This window comes from Canis lupus, chromosome 6, assembly GCF_011100685.1.
Source record: "Canis lupus familiaris isolate Mischka breed German Shepherd chromosome 6, alternate assembly UU_Cfam_GSD_1.0, whole genome shotgun sequence".
Taxonomy (NCBI): domain Eukaryota; kingdom Metazoa; phylum Chordata; class Mammalia; order Carnivora; family Canidae; genus Canis; species Canis lupus.
In genome coordinates, this window is record NC_049227.1 from 19,141,401 (window position 1) to 19,159,111 (window position 17,711).

General features: G+C 50.9%; 1 protein-coding gene across 2 annotated transcripts in view; it reads right to left on the minus strand.

Moving 5' to 3' along the window:
• The window catches only part of KATNIP (katanin interacting protein), a 195,221-nt gene that overhangs the window by 38,091 nt on the left and 139,419 nt on the right, over positions 1–17,711 (minus strand). For both annotated transcript variants that reach the window (XM_038539987.1, XM_038539988.1), the window contains one exon: positions 13,698–13,835. In XM_038539987.1, the coding sequence (XP_038395915.1) occupies positions 13,698–13,835 (138 nt within the window). The remainder of the gene's footprint in view (positions 1–13,697; positions 13,836–17,711) is intronic.

The following is a 17,711-nucleotide window of genomic DNA, read 5'->3' on the forward strand; positions in this document are numbered from 1 at the left end:
GGATGTGTTCTCTGTTTAGTGGAGGCACAGAGCAAGTGCGTGCTGTGAATTAATCAGGAGACAGCTATTCGAGAAGGACAGCACGGGCAGCTTCAACGACTCGTTCTGCACAATTACCACCACGGAAACATCTGGCGACACAGAAACACTCTCATTTCAAGAGGTGACGGGGGTGGTGGGGAGGCCTTCCGGTCCGGCGCAGTCACGAGGTGGGCACCCGGGCTCTCACAATGAGATGTCTGGCTTCCGAAGTGTGTTTGTCTACATTCCACGGACAGCCTGGAGCACCACCTGACCTCTAGCCGGCTGCTGCCTAGCTCCCGCCAAGACGTCTGGCGGGGGAGGGGACAGAAGGAGGGAAGCAGGTTGAGGCAGGGTGCCTGGTTCTCAGGCCTGCAGGGGCCAGGCAGGTGGGGGAGAGATGCATTAAGGTGGAACCTCAGGATGTGATGGGGGTGCGTGGGGAGCCGGGAGGCTCAGGCTCTGCCTGACGGTGCTTCAATCTGGCAAGTTTCCAACACTCCGCAGGCCAAACAAGCCATGTCTGTATGTGGATTTGGCCCAAGGATCATCAGAGTGGGCTCCCTGGCTGGGAGCAAGTAGTAGTCACTTCACTGGGGATTCCAAGTATGAAAAACACAAAAGGCTGCATCATCTCACACAGCCGTGGGCCTCAGAGCCCCTCTTGCAGATGACGACACTGAAGCTCAGCCTTCCCCGAGGTCATGCTGCTGGTGTGCGGGGAGCCACTCTGCCTGGCATCTCCCTTTGGGTCAGGCTAGACCACTGACAGAATGACTTGCCCTGGGTGGAGCTCTGATCCCATTTCTAGTTTTCCCTGAGTCCTCACTCCCCCCCTCACCCCCAGAGGTGATCGCTGTGGGAGGTCCTGCACAGGTGTCCTTTCAGACTTTTCCTCCATATTTACCAACATGTTGACGTCCCCATCACCACACCTTGGGGGCGAGGTCAGAACCCACGTGAGATGCACATGTAGTGTACAGGAAGCCGGCCTGAGGACTTTGTAGGCCTGTGTTCCTTGGTGTCCCCGCAGTAAAGATCTGCATATGGGCATGGATACAGGGACAAGATTCTGTTGCTTCAAGAGCCACAATAAGCAGGCATTTAGTCCTCCCCATTTCCCTCCCTGGGCTGGCTTCCAAGAAGTTCGGGGTGGGGGCACCTGGGTGGCTCAGTTGGTAAAGCATCTGCCTTCAGCTCAGGTCATGACCCCAGGGTCCCAGCCGTGTATCAGGCTCCCTGCTCAGTGGGGCGTCTGCTTCTCCCTCTGCCCCTCACCTTGCTTTTGCTCTCTAATTAATAAAATCTTAAAAATAAAAAAAAAAAGAAAAAAGAATCCAGGGTAAAACTCCTCCTACTCCCTTACCCTTCAGAGCTGTGTATGTGTGCTTCCTTGCTTCCTTGGGGTTTTTCCTTCCCCACTTAACTAGAGTTACCATTAGGCCTCTGTGGACGCTGCCTCAAGCCCCTCTGTCACGGGTTTTCAAAGGGACACCTTGAAACCCTCTGGTTGGCGTGTGGTGAATGGGAGCATCCTTCCTTGTTCACAACCCGACTATACTGTCCTTCTTTACACAACTGACAAGAACCAACCATGTTGAGACCGTCATGCATTCTGAATACGACAATATTAATATTATTTCAATCTATGTAACTTAATTGACTTTGCAAGCCCACTTTCCTCCTTGGCCCCGGTGTCGAATGACATCTCTCTTCCAATGAGCGCACGCGCCACTCAGCAAAGATTAATGGTGGTGCAGCTCTGTTATGACAACAATCCCAGCAGAGGTGTGGGCATTTGCATTCATGAAGCACTTTCCCCAGAGACAAACGCCTGCCTTAAGCATAGCTGACAACACCCGGAGAACGCTGGGAGCAAGCAGTGTGGCTAGGCCGAGTGCTGAAGGCCGGGCAGGCCCCCTAAAAGCAGACCCCAGCTCGGGCACCCAGCTGGAGCCAGCCCATCTGCACAGAAGCTGGGCCTCATACATATGCAGCCTGTGGGGGCCATGCTGAAGGCGCCCACACTCCATAGGTTCTGTTATGACCTAGAGGCTCTGGGCTGACTGGGAGGGGGTTCACCTTGATATAAGGTTTATCCAGAATGGGGGGCCTTGGGGATTGAGCCGTTGCTGCCTAGGCGCCAACATGCAGGCTTCAGGCACTGGCTCAGGGGCTGACTCCTCCAGGAATCCCCTGCCCCCCCATCCCTTCTTCCCCTCTTCCCCCCTCAGGTGGAGTTGAGGGTCCTCCTCTGGGCTCTCGGAGCTGGGCTTACCAGCTGGAACCCTGCACCTCTAGCCGGTGAGCATCCACAGGTGTGTGCCTGTCCTCATGTGGATGTAAGACCTTCAAGGACAGGGTACAGGCCTAATTCTGATCTTTCTTGAGGCCTAGCTCTGGGAACTGAACGTGCTCCTCCCTGGAGCACCTGAACTTGAATGTTTTATGCGGAGGAGACCTTTAATGGCCTTTTACACGTCCCTTGGGAAGAAGAGCAATGAGAACCATTTTTTGATGTAGAAACTTGGAAGAAGACGGTGAGACGCTGTGACATTTGACAAGCACCTACTTACTACATGCTGGGCTCTGGGCCAAGCACCCTGGCCCTCCCAATATCACAGACTCGGGACAACAGGTGTGGATGGGATGTGACAGATCGGGTCACTAACTAGAGGCCCGACAGCTGAATCTGTGTTGGTCTGCCTCCCAGAGCAGTTAAAATTTTCAAAACTAGTTGATAATATCTAAATATTGGGAGCTTTCACATGCCAATTCACACTTCTGGAATATTCAGGCCACCTGGCATCACGGGGCCAGCGCCAGAGGGCAGTGACCGCTGCCTCGACAGGGCATGGCTCTCCAGCGACCACAGTCCCTACTGGAAGGCAGGACCGTGTGATGGGCACCAGATGGCCTGGTAGTCATGTGATCACTGGCAAGCTGCTCTGCTTTCCAATGCCTCAGTTTCTCTCTCTGTAGAATGGAGCTAATCATGCCGTACCCATCTCATAGGACTGCTGGGTGAAATAAATGAGCTGAAACATGCAAAGTCCTTTGCATGCTGCCTGACACACAGCATGTGCTCAAGAAATTTAAGTTACCATCACTGCCTCATACTCAGTCCACTGCCTGGGTGTGATGTACCTGCCAAGCCTGGCTGCTAGGGGCTTGCGTGGCCCGGAGACTCCCTGCTCCCCTAAGGCCTAGTCCAGTGAGCCCCCTGTTCTAGGCAGAGGCTGGCAGCGGGCCTAGGAGGAGTCCCTCTCACTGTCCTCAGGCCAGGACTCAACTAGATCTGGGCTGAGGCCCCAGAATGCAATTCTTGCAATTTTGTTTAATCTAATACATAACACTCAGGGGCCTTTCGTGGTCCTGGCCTGTGCAGGATGCAAAGGAAGAAAGCAAGGTTCATCTTAAGGAGTTCATGATGGTCTGTGCCTGTAGTGCCACAGTGGTGGGAAGGGGTGCGGGGCCTATGATGAGCTAGAGAACACACACCCACCAGTCCAGAGGGTTCCCAGGGGCTACTCAGCTCCAGCTGGTAGACGCCATACAGAGAAGGTTGCCACTTCAGCAAAAGCCAATTTTCAAATGCTGTCAAGTGGTTCACAAGCTGAACAACACTGTGAGGGCCAAATGGGGTGGGATGGCTTTGACCAGGGGGCACCGGTTTCAGATATCAGAGGCTTGGGAAACTGAGGAACACCTAGGGAAGCATGGGACTTGGTGCCTGGAAGGGTGTGGCTAGAGACCACCAGAAGGGGCCCAGGGCAGGCTAGGGGTGTGCAGGAGGCTTGCGTGGGAAGAGAGAAGGACCTTGATGTCTCCCAAGGCAGGGTTTGTAATTGGACAGTCCAGGCATCCTGGATTCTGGGAAGGGCAGGAGCAAAGGCATGGCAAAGAGAACAGTTTTCTGGGGACCAGAGGGAGATAAGTTACACAAGGATGGAAGAGCCAGAGGGCCAGTTTTGGGGTCTGGGAGCGGCAATGTGGTGTCACAGCGTGCCACTGTGTCACGGAGTCTCGTGGGAGTGGTGGGGACTGTGGTGCCGTGATTCAGCTTCCCTGAAGCTCCCAAGTGTGGATGTGGCCTGGTGTCACCAGATCTTTGTTTCTCAGTAAAAGTCAAAAATCCATATTTTCATGTGAAACCTCCCAATTTTTAAAAGCTGGCAAATCAGAGAATTTTTGTAAACCCCATGTGAGCCGGATGAAATGTGTCTGCGAGCTGCCTGGTTGGTGGGGGTGCAGTCTCTGTCACGGCCTCCTTCCCAGAATGTACCAGGACAATGTGCTGGCAGTGGACCTTGCCACTCCCCAGAGGCCCGCAAGCTTCGAGGCCCCCAGCTCCTCCCCTGGTTCATCCCCCATCACTGCACTGGCCCCGTTGAACTGTGGTTTGCTTTTGATCCCTCTGGACCCCCCTGCCTGGGTGTGAGCTGGCAGGGGCAGACAGCGTGTCTGAGTCTTGGCCCCAGCACAACAGCCGAGTGTGGGGGATCGATAAGCCTCTGCTGATGAGACAGTGGGCTGAGCAGCTGAGTGAGGGGAGCAGAGATATGGGATGCGTCCCACTTAGGGGCCAGTAGGCAGAAGGCGGGGGGGTGGGGGTAAGGAGCAGCTGGGTTTGGAAGGAGGCAGGTTTTGGCAATGGAAATAGGACTTAGGGATGATTGGCAGAGAGGGGCAGGGGGAAGAAAGGAGGACTCAGAGGTGGGAGTGAGATGCTGTGGCAGGCAGCAAAAGGGAGCAGAGGACCGGACCAGCTGGGGCAGACCCTCGAGGGCTTCGGTGTGTGGGGTTGGAGTATCAGTGCCTTGCTGGGCAGAAATGCCAAAGACAAATGTCTGGGGGCCATGAGGGAAGCTTGGTTCAGAAGTTAAGCTTTGGAAAAAGTTTAGATCTGGGAGCCGATGAATTAGTTCAACAGCATGTGACTTGTGTGTTCTTGGAGAAGAAAAAAGACCTAGTTTGGATATTATTTCCTATGTTCCCTTCTCCTGGAGACAGCAACCTCAATTTTCCATGGGGCATCCATCCTTCCCCCAACCTCCATTCAGAGGGATATTGTGAGCCCCACCCCAGGTTGCCTGGCTGCTGGGCCCTAGATCTGGGGCCTTCATGAGGACAATTTCTTTTGCAAGGGCTGCTAAAATCAGGAGTCTTGACATCATTAGGTTCCACTCCCTGGAGCCTGAGGATGAAGCCAGCACAGAGGAAAGCAGAGATGCATGAAGGAGGGGGCAGATCCTGGATGACATCATGTGAACTCCTGGATCCTGCCATGCCTGAAGCCAGCCACTCCATACTCTCCTGTTATGTGAGCCGATGAACTCCCTTTTGTGCTTAAGTCAGTTTTAATTAGGTTTTCTGTCCTTTGCTGCCAAGAGAATCCTGATTGATACACTAGCCCTGGGACTGAGAACTTTAATCAATAGGTTCAGTTACTGAATCCATGCTGGCCCAGGTGGACAGGAGGCAGGAGAGAGGGAAGCCCTACCCCCTAGGGGGTCTGGGATTTATCTAGACTGTCACCTGCACATGGGTAAGCAGTCCTTCCTACAAAGAGATCTGTCCAGCCCAGCTACTGCTCGTCCCTGCTATAGTCCTCACAGCACAGCACACGGGCCTCAGCTTCTATCCTGGTTCTGCATTTGTCCTGCTGGGAGCAGTCTGGTCTGAATCCCAATCTGCCCTTTGGCTCCTAAACACCTTGGTGTTTTTGTTTTGTTTTGTTTTGTTTTGTTTTAGCATATAGTAGAAGACTTAGCATTTATTCTTTAAAGCATACAGGAAATCCACATATTTCAAATAACCCTACAAGTAATAGATTCTCCGTGTCCTGAATCTAACCAGAATTGGTGCAATTTGTCCATCTCCTTGTGGTTCTCTAGATACATCTAAGGATGGTGCTAACAATTCAGGGAAGCTAGGTGTTCTAGAGTTCTATCCATTTAGACTAACAGCAGAAGCAATTACCGCCCGCCCCACCCCCCAACCAGTAATCTTTAGACCTCTTGTGTCTACTTCCTTAACTCTATCCTTTAGCTTCTTTAACTGTGATCAGGTCTTCGTTTTTCACTGTCCACTGGCAAAGCTTCTTCTTTTCTGATAGTTCTAATTCCAAAGAGAAGGCTTTTGTTTTGCCTTCTTGCAAAAGCTTGCCTCTCCTTCCCATGCTGCCTGGGGGCCTGCCTCAAACCCAGGACTCCTGGGGCTCACAAGGTTACCAGGCCCCTAACCTCCTGAGTGTGGACCCTGCTCACATATTTCGGCACCCTTTGGTGATTGGTAGTGGCTTACATCAAACATGAGGTCAACACCTCAGAAAGCCTCTAGTGCACCTGGGTTGGCCCCCTTCCCACCAGTCACCCTGCTAAGATGCCATCGGGCTCCCCAGGCCTGAGGCTGCCCAGACCCTGCCACGGGGCCCAGCCACCAGGCCACGCTAACTCAGCCGACCAAATGAAGGTTGCAGCTTTGACTTTGAAGCCACTGCCATGTTTGGTTTTGGTTTATATCCTGATCCAAACAAACCAACTATAAAAAAAACAATTTTGAGACAGGGTATTGGAATAGGGACTGGGTATTTGATTATCATTAGCACATAGTAATTAATTACCGTCAGGTATGACAGTGGCATTGGGGTTATATAAAAGCAAACTCCTTACCTGTTGGAGATGCGTACTGAAGAATTTATGAGTGAAATGGTAGGAGAGCTACAATCATATGGTAGGGGGTAGATGAAACCAGAATGGCAGGATGCTGATTATTGTAGAAGTGGGTGAGGGGTGCGTGCGGTGTTACTGAATTCATCTCTTTCCTTTTGAGTTTGTTGGAGAATTCTCCCTCTGCCAAACAGAGGCCTTGTTGAAAAGGCAAATATTGTCCTGGGATGAAACGAGTCTCTGCGTGGTATATCCCGTATACCCTCATCCAAGCCACCATGACCCTTAGATAGGCTATGCCAGAAGCCTCCTTTGGGAGTTCTCTGTTCCCTCTAATCCATTCTCCAAACAGTAGCCAGAGTGATCTTTTCAATTCCTCAGATTATATCACCCCCTGTTCAAAACCCTCCAATACTGACTCTAACAGCTGACACTTGTAGAAGAGCTCACGAAGGCCAGGAGTCATTGTGAACACTTTCCACATATTTAACTGAACAATAATTACCCCATTTTATGGATGGAGGAACTGAGGCCCAGGGATATGGAGTCATAAGATACTCAAGGTCACACAGATGGGAAGAGGGGGAGCCAAGGTTTGCCCAAGGGACGCTGGCTCCAATGCCTTTGCTCTGACCACTCCTCTCTTCTGCCTTTCCAGGAATAAGATCTGAAGCAGGGAGGCCCCCAAGACCTGATTCCTGCCTATCTCTGGAGCCTCCCCCTATACTCTTCTTTGTTCTCCATTTCCAGCCACTACCTGAACTACTGTCCTAGAACTGCTGAGCGTGATCCTACTTGGAGCCTTTGCTCTGGCTCTGGCTCTCTGATGGGAGGCCTCTCACCACTCAAAGGAGCCCAGCTTCCTTCTCCCCAGGCCTCTCTCCCACTGCTGTTCTGAAGGCAATACAGTTAGACAGTGTACACTTAGCATTACCTGAAATTACATTATTTGTTTGTGCCCTAGTTTATTTCCCTTCTGCACAAAAAGGGACAGGGCTAGGTGGACAGGGCCTCATCTACTTGGGTCACCATGGTACCCTGAGCACCGAGACGTGTGCAGTCCAATACACAGTCCCCAACCCCATGTGGCTACTGAAGTTAGAATTAAATGAGGGCATCCCAGGTGGCTCAGCGGTTTAGCACTGCCTTTGGCCCAGGGCGTGATCCTGGAGACTCGAGATCGAGTCCCGCGTTGGGCTCCCTGCATGGAACCTGCTTCTCCCTCTGCCTATGTCTCTGACCCTCTCTGTGTCTCTCATGAATAAATAAATAAAATCTTTAAAAAATAAAAAATAAAAAATGATAAAAAATAAAATTAAATGAAATGTGAGATGCAGTTTCTCATAATAAGTGTTGGCAAGAATGCAGAGAAAAAGGGAACCATGTGCACCACTGGCGGGGCTTTAAAGAGGAGCAGCCACTCTGGAAAACAGTATGGAGGTGCCTCAAAAAATGAAAAGTAGAACTTCCGTGGGAACCTGCAATTCTGCATTGGGGGATTTGTCCTTATGAATTGAAATCACCATCTTGAAAAGATATCTGCACCCCCATGTTCACTGCAGTGTTATTGACGATAGCCAAGACATGGAAACAACCCAAGTGTCCACTTACAGATGAATGGATAAAGAAGATGTGGTGTATATACACGATAGAATATTACTCGGCCATGAAAAAGGAGATCTTGCCATTTGCAAAGATGTGGATGAACCCTGAGTGCCTTACATGAAGTGAAATAAGTCAGACAGTGAAAGACAAATATTGTGCAATCCCACTTGTGCATGCAACTTAAGAAAACCTGAACTCATAGATCCAGAGAACAGATTAGTGGGTATCCAGAGGCAGGAAGTGGGAGGTAAGTACAATGAGGGGAGGCTGTCAAAAGGCACAAACTTGGGCACCTGGGTGGCTCAATGGTTGGGTATCTGCCTTTGGCTCAGGTTGTAGTCGTGGGGTCCTGGTATCGAGTCCCACATCGGACTCCCTGCATGGAGCCTGCTTCTCCCTCTGCCTGTGTCTCTGCCTCTCTCTCTGTGTCTCTCATGAATGAATAAATAAAATCTTAAAAAAAAAAGGCACAAATTTGCAGTTATAAATAAGTCCTGGGGATGTCATGTAAGCATCGTAATTGTAGTTAACAATACCATATTGTATATTTGAAAGTTCCTATGAAAGTCAATCTTAAAAGTTCTCATCATACGGAAAATGTTTTGTAACTATGTGTGCTGATGGAGGTTAATGAAACTTATTACATTGATCATTTTGCAATATATACACATATCAAATCATTGTGTCATGCACCTAAAGCATGTAAGAATACCATCTCATGTGTCAATTACAGCTCAATTAAAAATTAAATAAGTAAAATAAAATGCAGTTTCTCTGTTATACCAGCCATATTGCAACTTCTCAACAGCCCCCTGTGGCTCATGGCTACTGGACTAGATGGGGCACATTAGTATTATCACAGAAAGTTCTATGGGGCAGCGCTGGCTTAGACCACCATGGGGTATCACAGAGATACTTTGCTGGGGTAATCTTACATTCATTCACTCATTCATTCATAAACAATTTAACAAGCAGTATTTCTGTGTATGAATTATACCCCCAGACGCCTGTCCTGCCTCACCCACTGCTGTGACCAGCCTGGGGGTGGCATCTGTGTGGTCACATTGTGGGTGAAGATGTTGATATGTGCCTGTTTTTACTAAAGGGCGCCACCAGGTAGAAGATAACTAATAGGCTCATTCTGAAGAAAAACACAGACCATGGGGAGCTGCTGAAAGCCCACTTCTTGGATGGGTTACTATATACTATAGTAAGGAGACTATTGGCTCCTTCCTCCCAACAGATGCAGCTCTGCAGAAGTGGTGCTGAGAAAAAAAAAAAAAAAAGAAAAGAAAAACAGAGAAAAAGCAACATCCCTCATGTCCTCCTCCCAGCTGTGTCCCTTGCAAGTCACTAGCTGGGCAAGTCACGTCATCCAAGGAGTACCAAAAAATGTGGCAGACGTATTATCACATCCTCCCCCTGAGCCTGAGGCAGACATCGCTGATCCATCATACACCCTTCTCTTTATGAACCAGAAGGAAGGTTCCAGATCCTTCACAAGACGGCACTCCAGGCAGCCATTTCCAAGCAGGGCTGGCAAAAGAGACGCAGTACCTCTGTCCCCAAGGAGCTCACTATTTTAAACCCTAGCGTCCACATCAAAAGGTAGAGATCAACACCACCTTGCAGGATTCTTGGGGGTTAACTGAAATGATTACTTTGCTATTTGTTCACGCACCAAATGGTGTCTGAGAGCCTACTAGGTGCCTCGTGCCTGCCTGATGGACGCAGCCCTGGATAAACGGCAGCTGTGACAAGTACAGGAATCTGCGTACTGCCTTCTGTTTGCCTGCTTGGACGGATTCTAGCCTATGTCCCCACTTCCCCTTGGGCCAGCCCACACTCCCCAAATCGCCTAATGAGGGGGAAGGGAGCCCAGAAAAGTTGGCCTCAGGACTTCACAGGCAGCATATTTTCCAATAAAAGAGACTTCCCTTTTTCTAGCACCTTCTTCTCTTATGTTCTAAATAAGCCTTGGTTGGATTAGCTCCCCCCCATTTAACTTTTCTCCCTTGGATTCCCATACACAAAACACTGTATTAACAAGCCGTGTCTACCGGGCTGAGCTATATTTCCTATAAACTCTCATTTTATCTCCTCTAAAACACACAGTAATAGCATTCTCTGGAGAATATTAAATCAAACCAACCTGCAGCTGCATTTGTTTGCGCTTTCTGCCCCCGGTAAATTCTGGCAACAGATGGGCGTGCGTTACATAAGTGGCGCCCCTGCAGTCCTCCGCACTCTGTTCCGCCTGTAGAAATACCTCTGGACTCTGATCGCCGCAGCTGAGGCTCCCCAAAGCACCCCCAAATGACACCCTGATGTCCTGCTCCTCTTTTTTATTCTTAGCACACAGGGAAGGCTGAGTGCAGGTTCAAGAAGAAAGGCGGGCCTGGCCAAAAGGGATGAAGCTTATCTGCTTTGTAATCCAGCACATAAAATCCGCTTTTCTTGGCCTGAGACATATATTCAATGACAGGGCTGAGCTACAGAGCACAGGCTTGGGCAGCGGGCACTGTTCCATTACTCATTCCAGAAGATGCTGACGACCACCTGCCAGGAAATGCCCAGCTGACTAGGGAATGAGAGAGCACAGCCCTACCTGCAGGCAGTGCCACACAGGGGTGAGGTCCTGGAGGAGTCCTGGGGAGCTGGGAGGGTGGCTGGCAGAGGGAGAATCTGCAGGAAGAAGTATGGGATGGGGGGAGGAAGGAGGGAGGAGGAGCCGACGCCCCTGGGCTTGATCCCCAGCTCTGCCTTTAACCTTGAGTATGAGCCTATGTAAATGCTGTAAACTCCAATTCTCCATGTCTCATCTGGATATCAAAAAGCGTATGACAAACTGCTTGTAGGTTCTCAGGGAATGAACTCATTCCTTTACTTGATAACCATGTGTTTCTACTTTGAATGGCATGGAGGTAGAGACAACTCAGGCCCTGCTTCCAGGGCCCCACTGTGGTATGGGGGCAGCAGGTATCTATCCTAGTACAGGGGTGATGGAACATATTCATGAGGTGCACAAGTGGTGTAAAGGTCAGGGGTTAGGACTGGCTTCCTGGAGAAAGCGATGTCTGGTTTTCCAGAAACTTGCAGTGGAGGCAGGCACCTGGCATGGTGCCAGATGGGAGGGGCCGGGGCACTTGGAGCTGAGCCAGATGGGAAGGGCCAGGGCACCTGGAGCTGAGGCAGATGGGAGGGGCCAGGGCACCTGGAGCTGAGCCAGATGGAAGGAACTAGGGCACCTGGAGCTGAGGCAGATGAGAAGGGCCAGGGCACCTGGAGTTGAGGCAGATGGGAGGGGCCAGGGCAACTGGAGCTGAGGCAGATGGGAGGGGCCAGGGCACCTGGAGCTGAGGCAGATGGGAGGGGCCAGGACCTACAGGTGTAATTCCCCTCCCCTAGCATGGTGGAGAGGCCCAGCAGCTGGCACTCCAATAGTGTGGCCAGAGTGAGGGCTGGGGGCCTATGCGAGGGAGACACAGGGCCTGGCACACAGAGATTACGGAGCCCTGATGTCACACTCAGGGGTTTGACCTGGATCCTCCAGCTCCAAGGGAGCTTCGGAGAGTTTGAAGCAGCAGAGAATCATGGTCAGACCTCCCAGTGGCTATTGGTGACGGACTAGGAGGCCTGGACCTAAGTACAGAGAGGGCAGTTCAGTGGCTGCACTCTTGCACACCTCTGCCTTTGCATATGTAAGGCCCTCCTCCTGGGATATGCTTTCTCCTTTTCTGCCTCAACTCTGTGCCACTGTCTCTTTCCACTCCAGCTCAGGTGTGTGCTCCTTCCAGCACCTTCCCAGAGCTCTCCCAGACTCTATCTGTGCCCCAGGGGCTACAGTTTGAACAGGTCAACTCCAGCCCTAAGATGAGTTTGCTTTGGACTGTATGGTGGCTTCAAAAGAATTTAAATTAGCTGTCGACATTTACAAACCAGAAAGGCTCCTACCAAATTCCAAATTCCCAGGTCCCTGGGGAATGTTCAGAAGATCTAGCAGCACTGGTTGGCATTCGTACATAGCAACCATTAGCTGAAGCTGAGAAGTGGCTTTCTCTTTACTGAAGCATGTGCTTACCAGTATGCCACACTCCCTATCATGCCCTACTGTCTCTCTTGACAACACTGAAGCTGAAGACTAGTTGCCCTTGCTCATCTCCCTTGTATTACTGCTTCCTTGAGAACAAACTGGAAGGGAAAGTAGAACAATTCTTGTACCCATGTCTATCATATGAGGGGAAACAAGATAGGCTGGGGGTTCCTGTCTTTCCTCACCCACTGAGTTCCCTGCTGAGTTCCTGGGGCTTCTATTTTAAATTCCTGGCACCTTGCAGTCACCTCTACAAAGGCTTTCAGCACATGACATCATAGTTTTACATTTACTTGTCTGCCGGCTTTCAGACAAGGAGTACCTCAAAGGTGGGGATTGTGTCTTTTATATCAATGTCCTTTAAATTGATCAGGGAAGGCTGATGACACATGTGCTCCACAATAAGTGTTGAATGAAGGAATAAATGCAAATGAGAACATGAAAAAACAGCCCAGAGTAGAAAGAAAGGTTAAGTGGTCAGGTGTAGGAGGGGGTGTGGGGGTAGAAAGGAGGGCAGGGATTCTGAAATAGGGGGGACAGAAGAACACAGAGGTTAAGAGCCTGGCTGTTCAGAGTGGGGTCCCCACACCAGGAACACTGGCACACCTGGATGCAGAATCTCAGGCCCTGCCTAGACCTGCTGAATTAGAATCCTCATTTTAGCAAGATTCCCCAGTAAATTTTGAGATGCGTTGGTTAAGTGAATGAGCCAAGAGTCTGACTGCATGGGTTCACATTCTCACTGTGACACTTACTGGTTGTGCGACTTGGGGCATATTACATAACCTCTCTGTGATTCTGCTTCCTTATCTATTAAAACTGAGCCCCAGGGGTACCCGAGTGGCTCAGTCAGTTAAGCATCTGTCTTCAGCTCAGGTCATGATCTTAGGGTCCTGGGAGGGAGTCCTGCATCACAGGGCTCCCTGTTCAGCAGGGAGTCTCTTCTCCCTCCCCCCCTCCCCTCTGCTCTTGCTCCTTTCTCTCTCCTTCACTCACACACTCTCTCTCATATAAATAAATAAAATCTTAAAAAAATAAATAAATAAAACTGAGCTCCAGTTCCTATTTGTCCAGTTCTCCCAAAGGGTGGCCTGATTTCACTTCCTAAAGCTTCAAGCTGAAGCTCTGCTCCTGATGGCTCCAACCATTCAGCATGAAATGTCCCACCAGGCACTTCCTACACCCAGCAGGAACGGCAACAGGGCCTCCGAGTACCCATCTTGCAACTTCAGCAATCAGATTATTGGACAGCGCTAAATCCTACCATTACTCAAACTGTCCAGCAAGGAGTCGGGGCCCTTACTTACGCCATCAGCCGTCCAGTAGTTCCAAACCTTGATCTTGCCTAGACCAAAGTCCTGCAGCCGCCTGGTGTTGCGGATGACAAAAAAGAGCTGGAGCGGCAGGTGGAAGGGGCACGTCCACAGGGAGGTGTCTTTCTTGCTCTGAAACACCAGCAAGAGAGTGGGGAGTCGTTAGTCTATTTTCTGCCTCTTCCCAAAGTAATTGGACTGAGGGCAGGAGGCCAGGCCTCCCTTGTCTACATAATCCAAGGTGGGCTCTTAGACCTCACCCGTCCGGAACGCACTTTGTGGCTGGTCCCTGGCACAAAGCAGCCACGTGGACCTCTCTGCTTTGCCAGGCCGACTGAATTTAAATGCGGCGGGCTTTATTTTGATTAATTTAATCAGCTCTGGGGAGAGCGCTGGGGGTGGGGACAGACAGAGAGTGGAGGGTGGGATAAGAGTGTCACTTGTGCTATTTTATTAACCCAGCAAGCAGAGTCTGTTTTGTTTTTGTTTTTGTTTTTTCTGTAAAACCCTGTGGAATTTTAAAAATGTAAAAAAAGAAAGAAAGAAAAGAAAAGAAAAGAAAAGAAAAGAAAAGAAAAGAAAAGAAAAGGGCACAGGCGTTGGGACCGTGGGACTGAGCTTCAGGATTTGCTCTGCTCCCTGGCAGGGCTTCCAAGCCTCAGGACCCCAGGGTGTGGTTCCTGCCCACTGGCAGGGCCACTGGCAGGGCCACTGGCTCTCAAGGCCAGGGGGGCAGAGTTGCAGGGAAGCTCCACGGTCATGGCCACTTTCACCAGCAAAATTCCATGTCAGGGGTGTGTTAGATGCAGGTGGAAAAAGCCAAGTCCAGGCACTTTTCTCAACTCCAGCTGCCTCCTGTTTTGTCCTTCGGATGCCTCTTCTAACTCTCTGTCCAGACAAAACTCACAGCTACAGCTGAACATCTCCCCACAGGCTTGGCCTCAGGGCCTTTGCACAGGCTGGGCTTCTCCTTGCAATACGCTTCCAGCCTCTCCCGCCCAGGAAAATGCAGCACAAACGTGCTGTCACCCCCACTGCCACTCCTTTCCTGACACCATCACCCTGGCCTCCAGCCACCCACGGCTCCCTTGTAGGACCTCAGTGTCTTGTAACTACCTGTTTTCTATTCCAGGTCACCCTTCCACATGCTCGGCTGTGAGCTCCTGAAGGGAACTGGCTGTGTCTAATTCACTCCAGAACCTTTAGCATTCAGCCCAGTTCCTTGGCACACAGTAGATGCCACGGAATCTTTGTTGACTGAACAAACGAAGGAATGAATGGCCAGTTGAAATTTACCTCCTCATAGCTGTCCCTTCACTGAAACTTTGGAGAAGCAGCTGTACACTGATCTAGCCTGGAGGGCGATTTTGTTTGGCTCATGAAGTATTAAAAAAAACATCATGGCCAACATTTAACAAGGGGGAGATTTCCCCATCCCCTCCAGAGCTAGAGTTCTGCTCCTGTGTAGACAACACGGCCACACAGGGCCCCTGATGGATGCTGGCTGGAGCCGAGGGCGCCGCTCCCAGGCCCAGGGCACGGGCTCTCTGGTGCCCCAGTCCCCACTGCTCCCTACTGTTTTACACCCACTTCCCTTCCCAGGATATGCCTCTGGCTGGCCCCTGCACATGTCTGAGTCAAGGGTTCCTGCTTAGGGGCTGACAGCGGCAGCAACAGAACCACAGCATCTCTGACACTGGCTAGAGCTGTCCCTTTTACCTAAATGAGCCGTCACTGTGTATTTGAGGAGGTCTCAAGAGACCCCTGTCACCGGGACCATGCCGGCTACTTGACAGAGCCAGGGAAGGAGGAGACTGGCTGACTCTGGGGTTTTGCTGGCCCCCCAGGAGATGCGAGAGGCCCAGGCTCCAGCTGCGGGGGAGAACAAAGAGGGCTTGTTCCAGGGACAATGGTGCCTTTCAGGAGGGAGGAGGTTGCTTTTGTCCAGAGAGAGAGAAGAGTTCAAGGGGTTCTGACTTATTCTGGCCAAGTTTCTCAAGCTCTGCAAGAACTTCTAGTGCTCTGGGCAGCTGCAAGGGGTCAGGATACCACAGCTCAAAATCCAGTGGGTGCCCCTCATTTCTTGCCCAAGTCGGGGCCCGAACTGGGTCACTGTGGCTGCCTGACAAAGGAAGAGTCTGAAGGCTGACCCTCAGATGCCGGCAAGGGGACCATAATTGATTTCCTGTCACTTTTCTGTCCACAGGAGGGATAACAGGAAGATTAAGTGGGCATCATGGTGTTCAAAGTCAAAGAACATTCACCTGCGGGTAATGCAGGGCCTCATTAGTGGCCGGAGTCTCTAAGAAAAAGGCTGCCAGGAAGGCGCCGGGGGCTGACCAAGGTGCCCTGGGTGCCAGGCCAGCAGGCGGAGCGTCTGCTGCACCTGCCCGTCGCAGTGATGGCAGAACAGGAATCAGGGCACCTTCATGCTGGCACCATGGCCTCCCTGGGTTCTCTCATAGCCCTGGGAGAGGGCTAGTACTGGAACCCGTGTCATGGAAGGAAGACCAGAGCTCAGTAAGGGAGCAAGGGGTGCGGTCTGCCTAAGTAGTGGAGTCCTGATTTACACCCATTTTTGTTCATTAATTCATTCTATCTTAGTGTGTACCCCCGCCCCCCAGAGGCAGACCCCAAGGCAAGGATTTGAGGGTCAGAAGGTTATTTATACACCAAAGGAAACACCAGTTGGAGTGTGGGGAGGTCAGAGGAGGAAAGGCCTTCCATAAAGAGTGTGTCACCAGGCTACCCACTCCTGCGGCAGCTGGAGCTCAGTGCCACCAGGGAATCTTGGGAGCCAGAGCAGAAGATGCCTCAGAGCAGCTCCACCCTCAGGACAAGGGAGCTGGGGTATTCGTACCCCAATTCCCACCAGCGTAGGTTGAGGGCAGTTCCTGGGGGCCCAATTCCCCACCAGTCTGGGCCTGCTGCCTGGGAAACAAAGTGGGCCCTGGAGGCCAGAAAGACAATCCTCCATCAGAGAAATATCAGCCAGCACACACAGACGAGGGCAGGGCCGGGGGCTGGGGAGGCACAACACCATCTGTCACCCACTTGCCAAATACAAACACCCTCCTGTGGGGCAGGCGCCGAGCCCCATGCAGGGGTGGGCAGTGGAGCCTGGCCCACCAAGTCCCAGCTCTGCGTGAGCTGGGGAAGCAAACAAGTAATACTGCCAAGAAAAAACACCAGTCAGGCAAGGATAAATTGGACACGGAAAATAAGAGAGAATTATTAATGGCCAGTGGAGGGGCATTTTTAGAACGGATGGTCAGGGGAGGCCTCTTGCAGGAGGTCCCTCTCTAACTCCTAACAAAGATGCTCTCCTCTCCCAGAATTAACCTGACACAGATCCACTCCCTCAGGCAGATGCTGGATTGCCCTCAGAAGTAGCCCCAATTTAATAAATTACCGCAATCAAAAGCAACAAGCTATTGATACACACAACAATTTGGACGGATGTCAAGGGCATTCGGAGTGGAAAAAGCCAGTCTCTGAAAGGTTACATGCAGTAGGATTCCATTTATACAGCATTCTTGAAGTGACACAAAGTTTGGAGAAAAGATCAGTGGTTGCCAATGTTAGGGAGGGGGTGGGGAGGCGTGGCTATAAAGGGCTACGTGATGGAACTGTTGCTGTGTATCTTGATGTGGTGGTGGCTGCATGAATCTACGTGCGATAAAATTGCATAGAACTCATACGCACACACGAATGCGTGTATGAAGCTCTGCACATTATACTAATGTCAGTTTCCTGGTTTTGATAATATACTACAGTTACGTAAGATGTCAGTGATGGGGGAAGCTGGGCAAGGACACATGGCACCTCTCGATGCTTTTTTGTAAAAACTGAGATATAATTCACACATATAAAATCACTACTTTTAAGTATGCAATTCAGTGTTGTTGTTTAGTATATTCCAGGGCTGTGCAATCCTCACCACTATCTTTTTCCAGCATATTTCTTTTACCACCCTAAAAGGAACCCCCTAGGGCAGCCCTGGTGGCC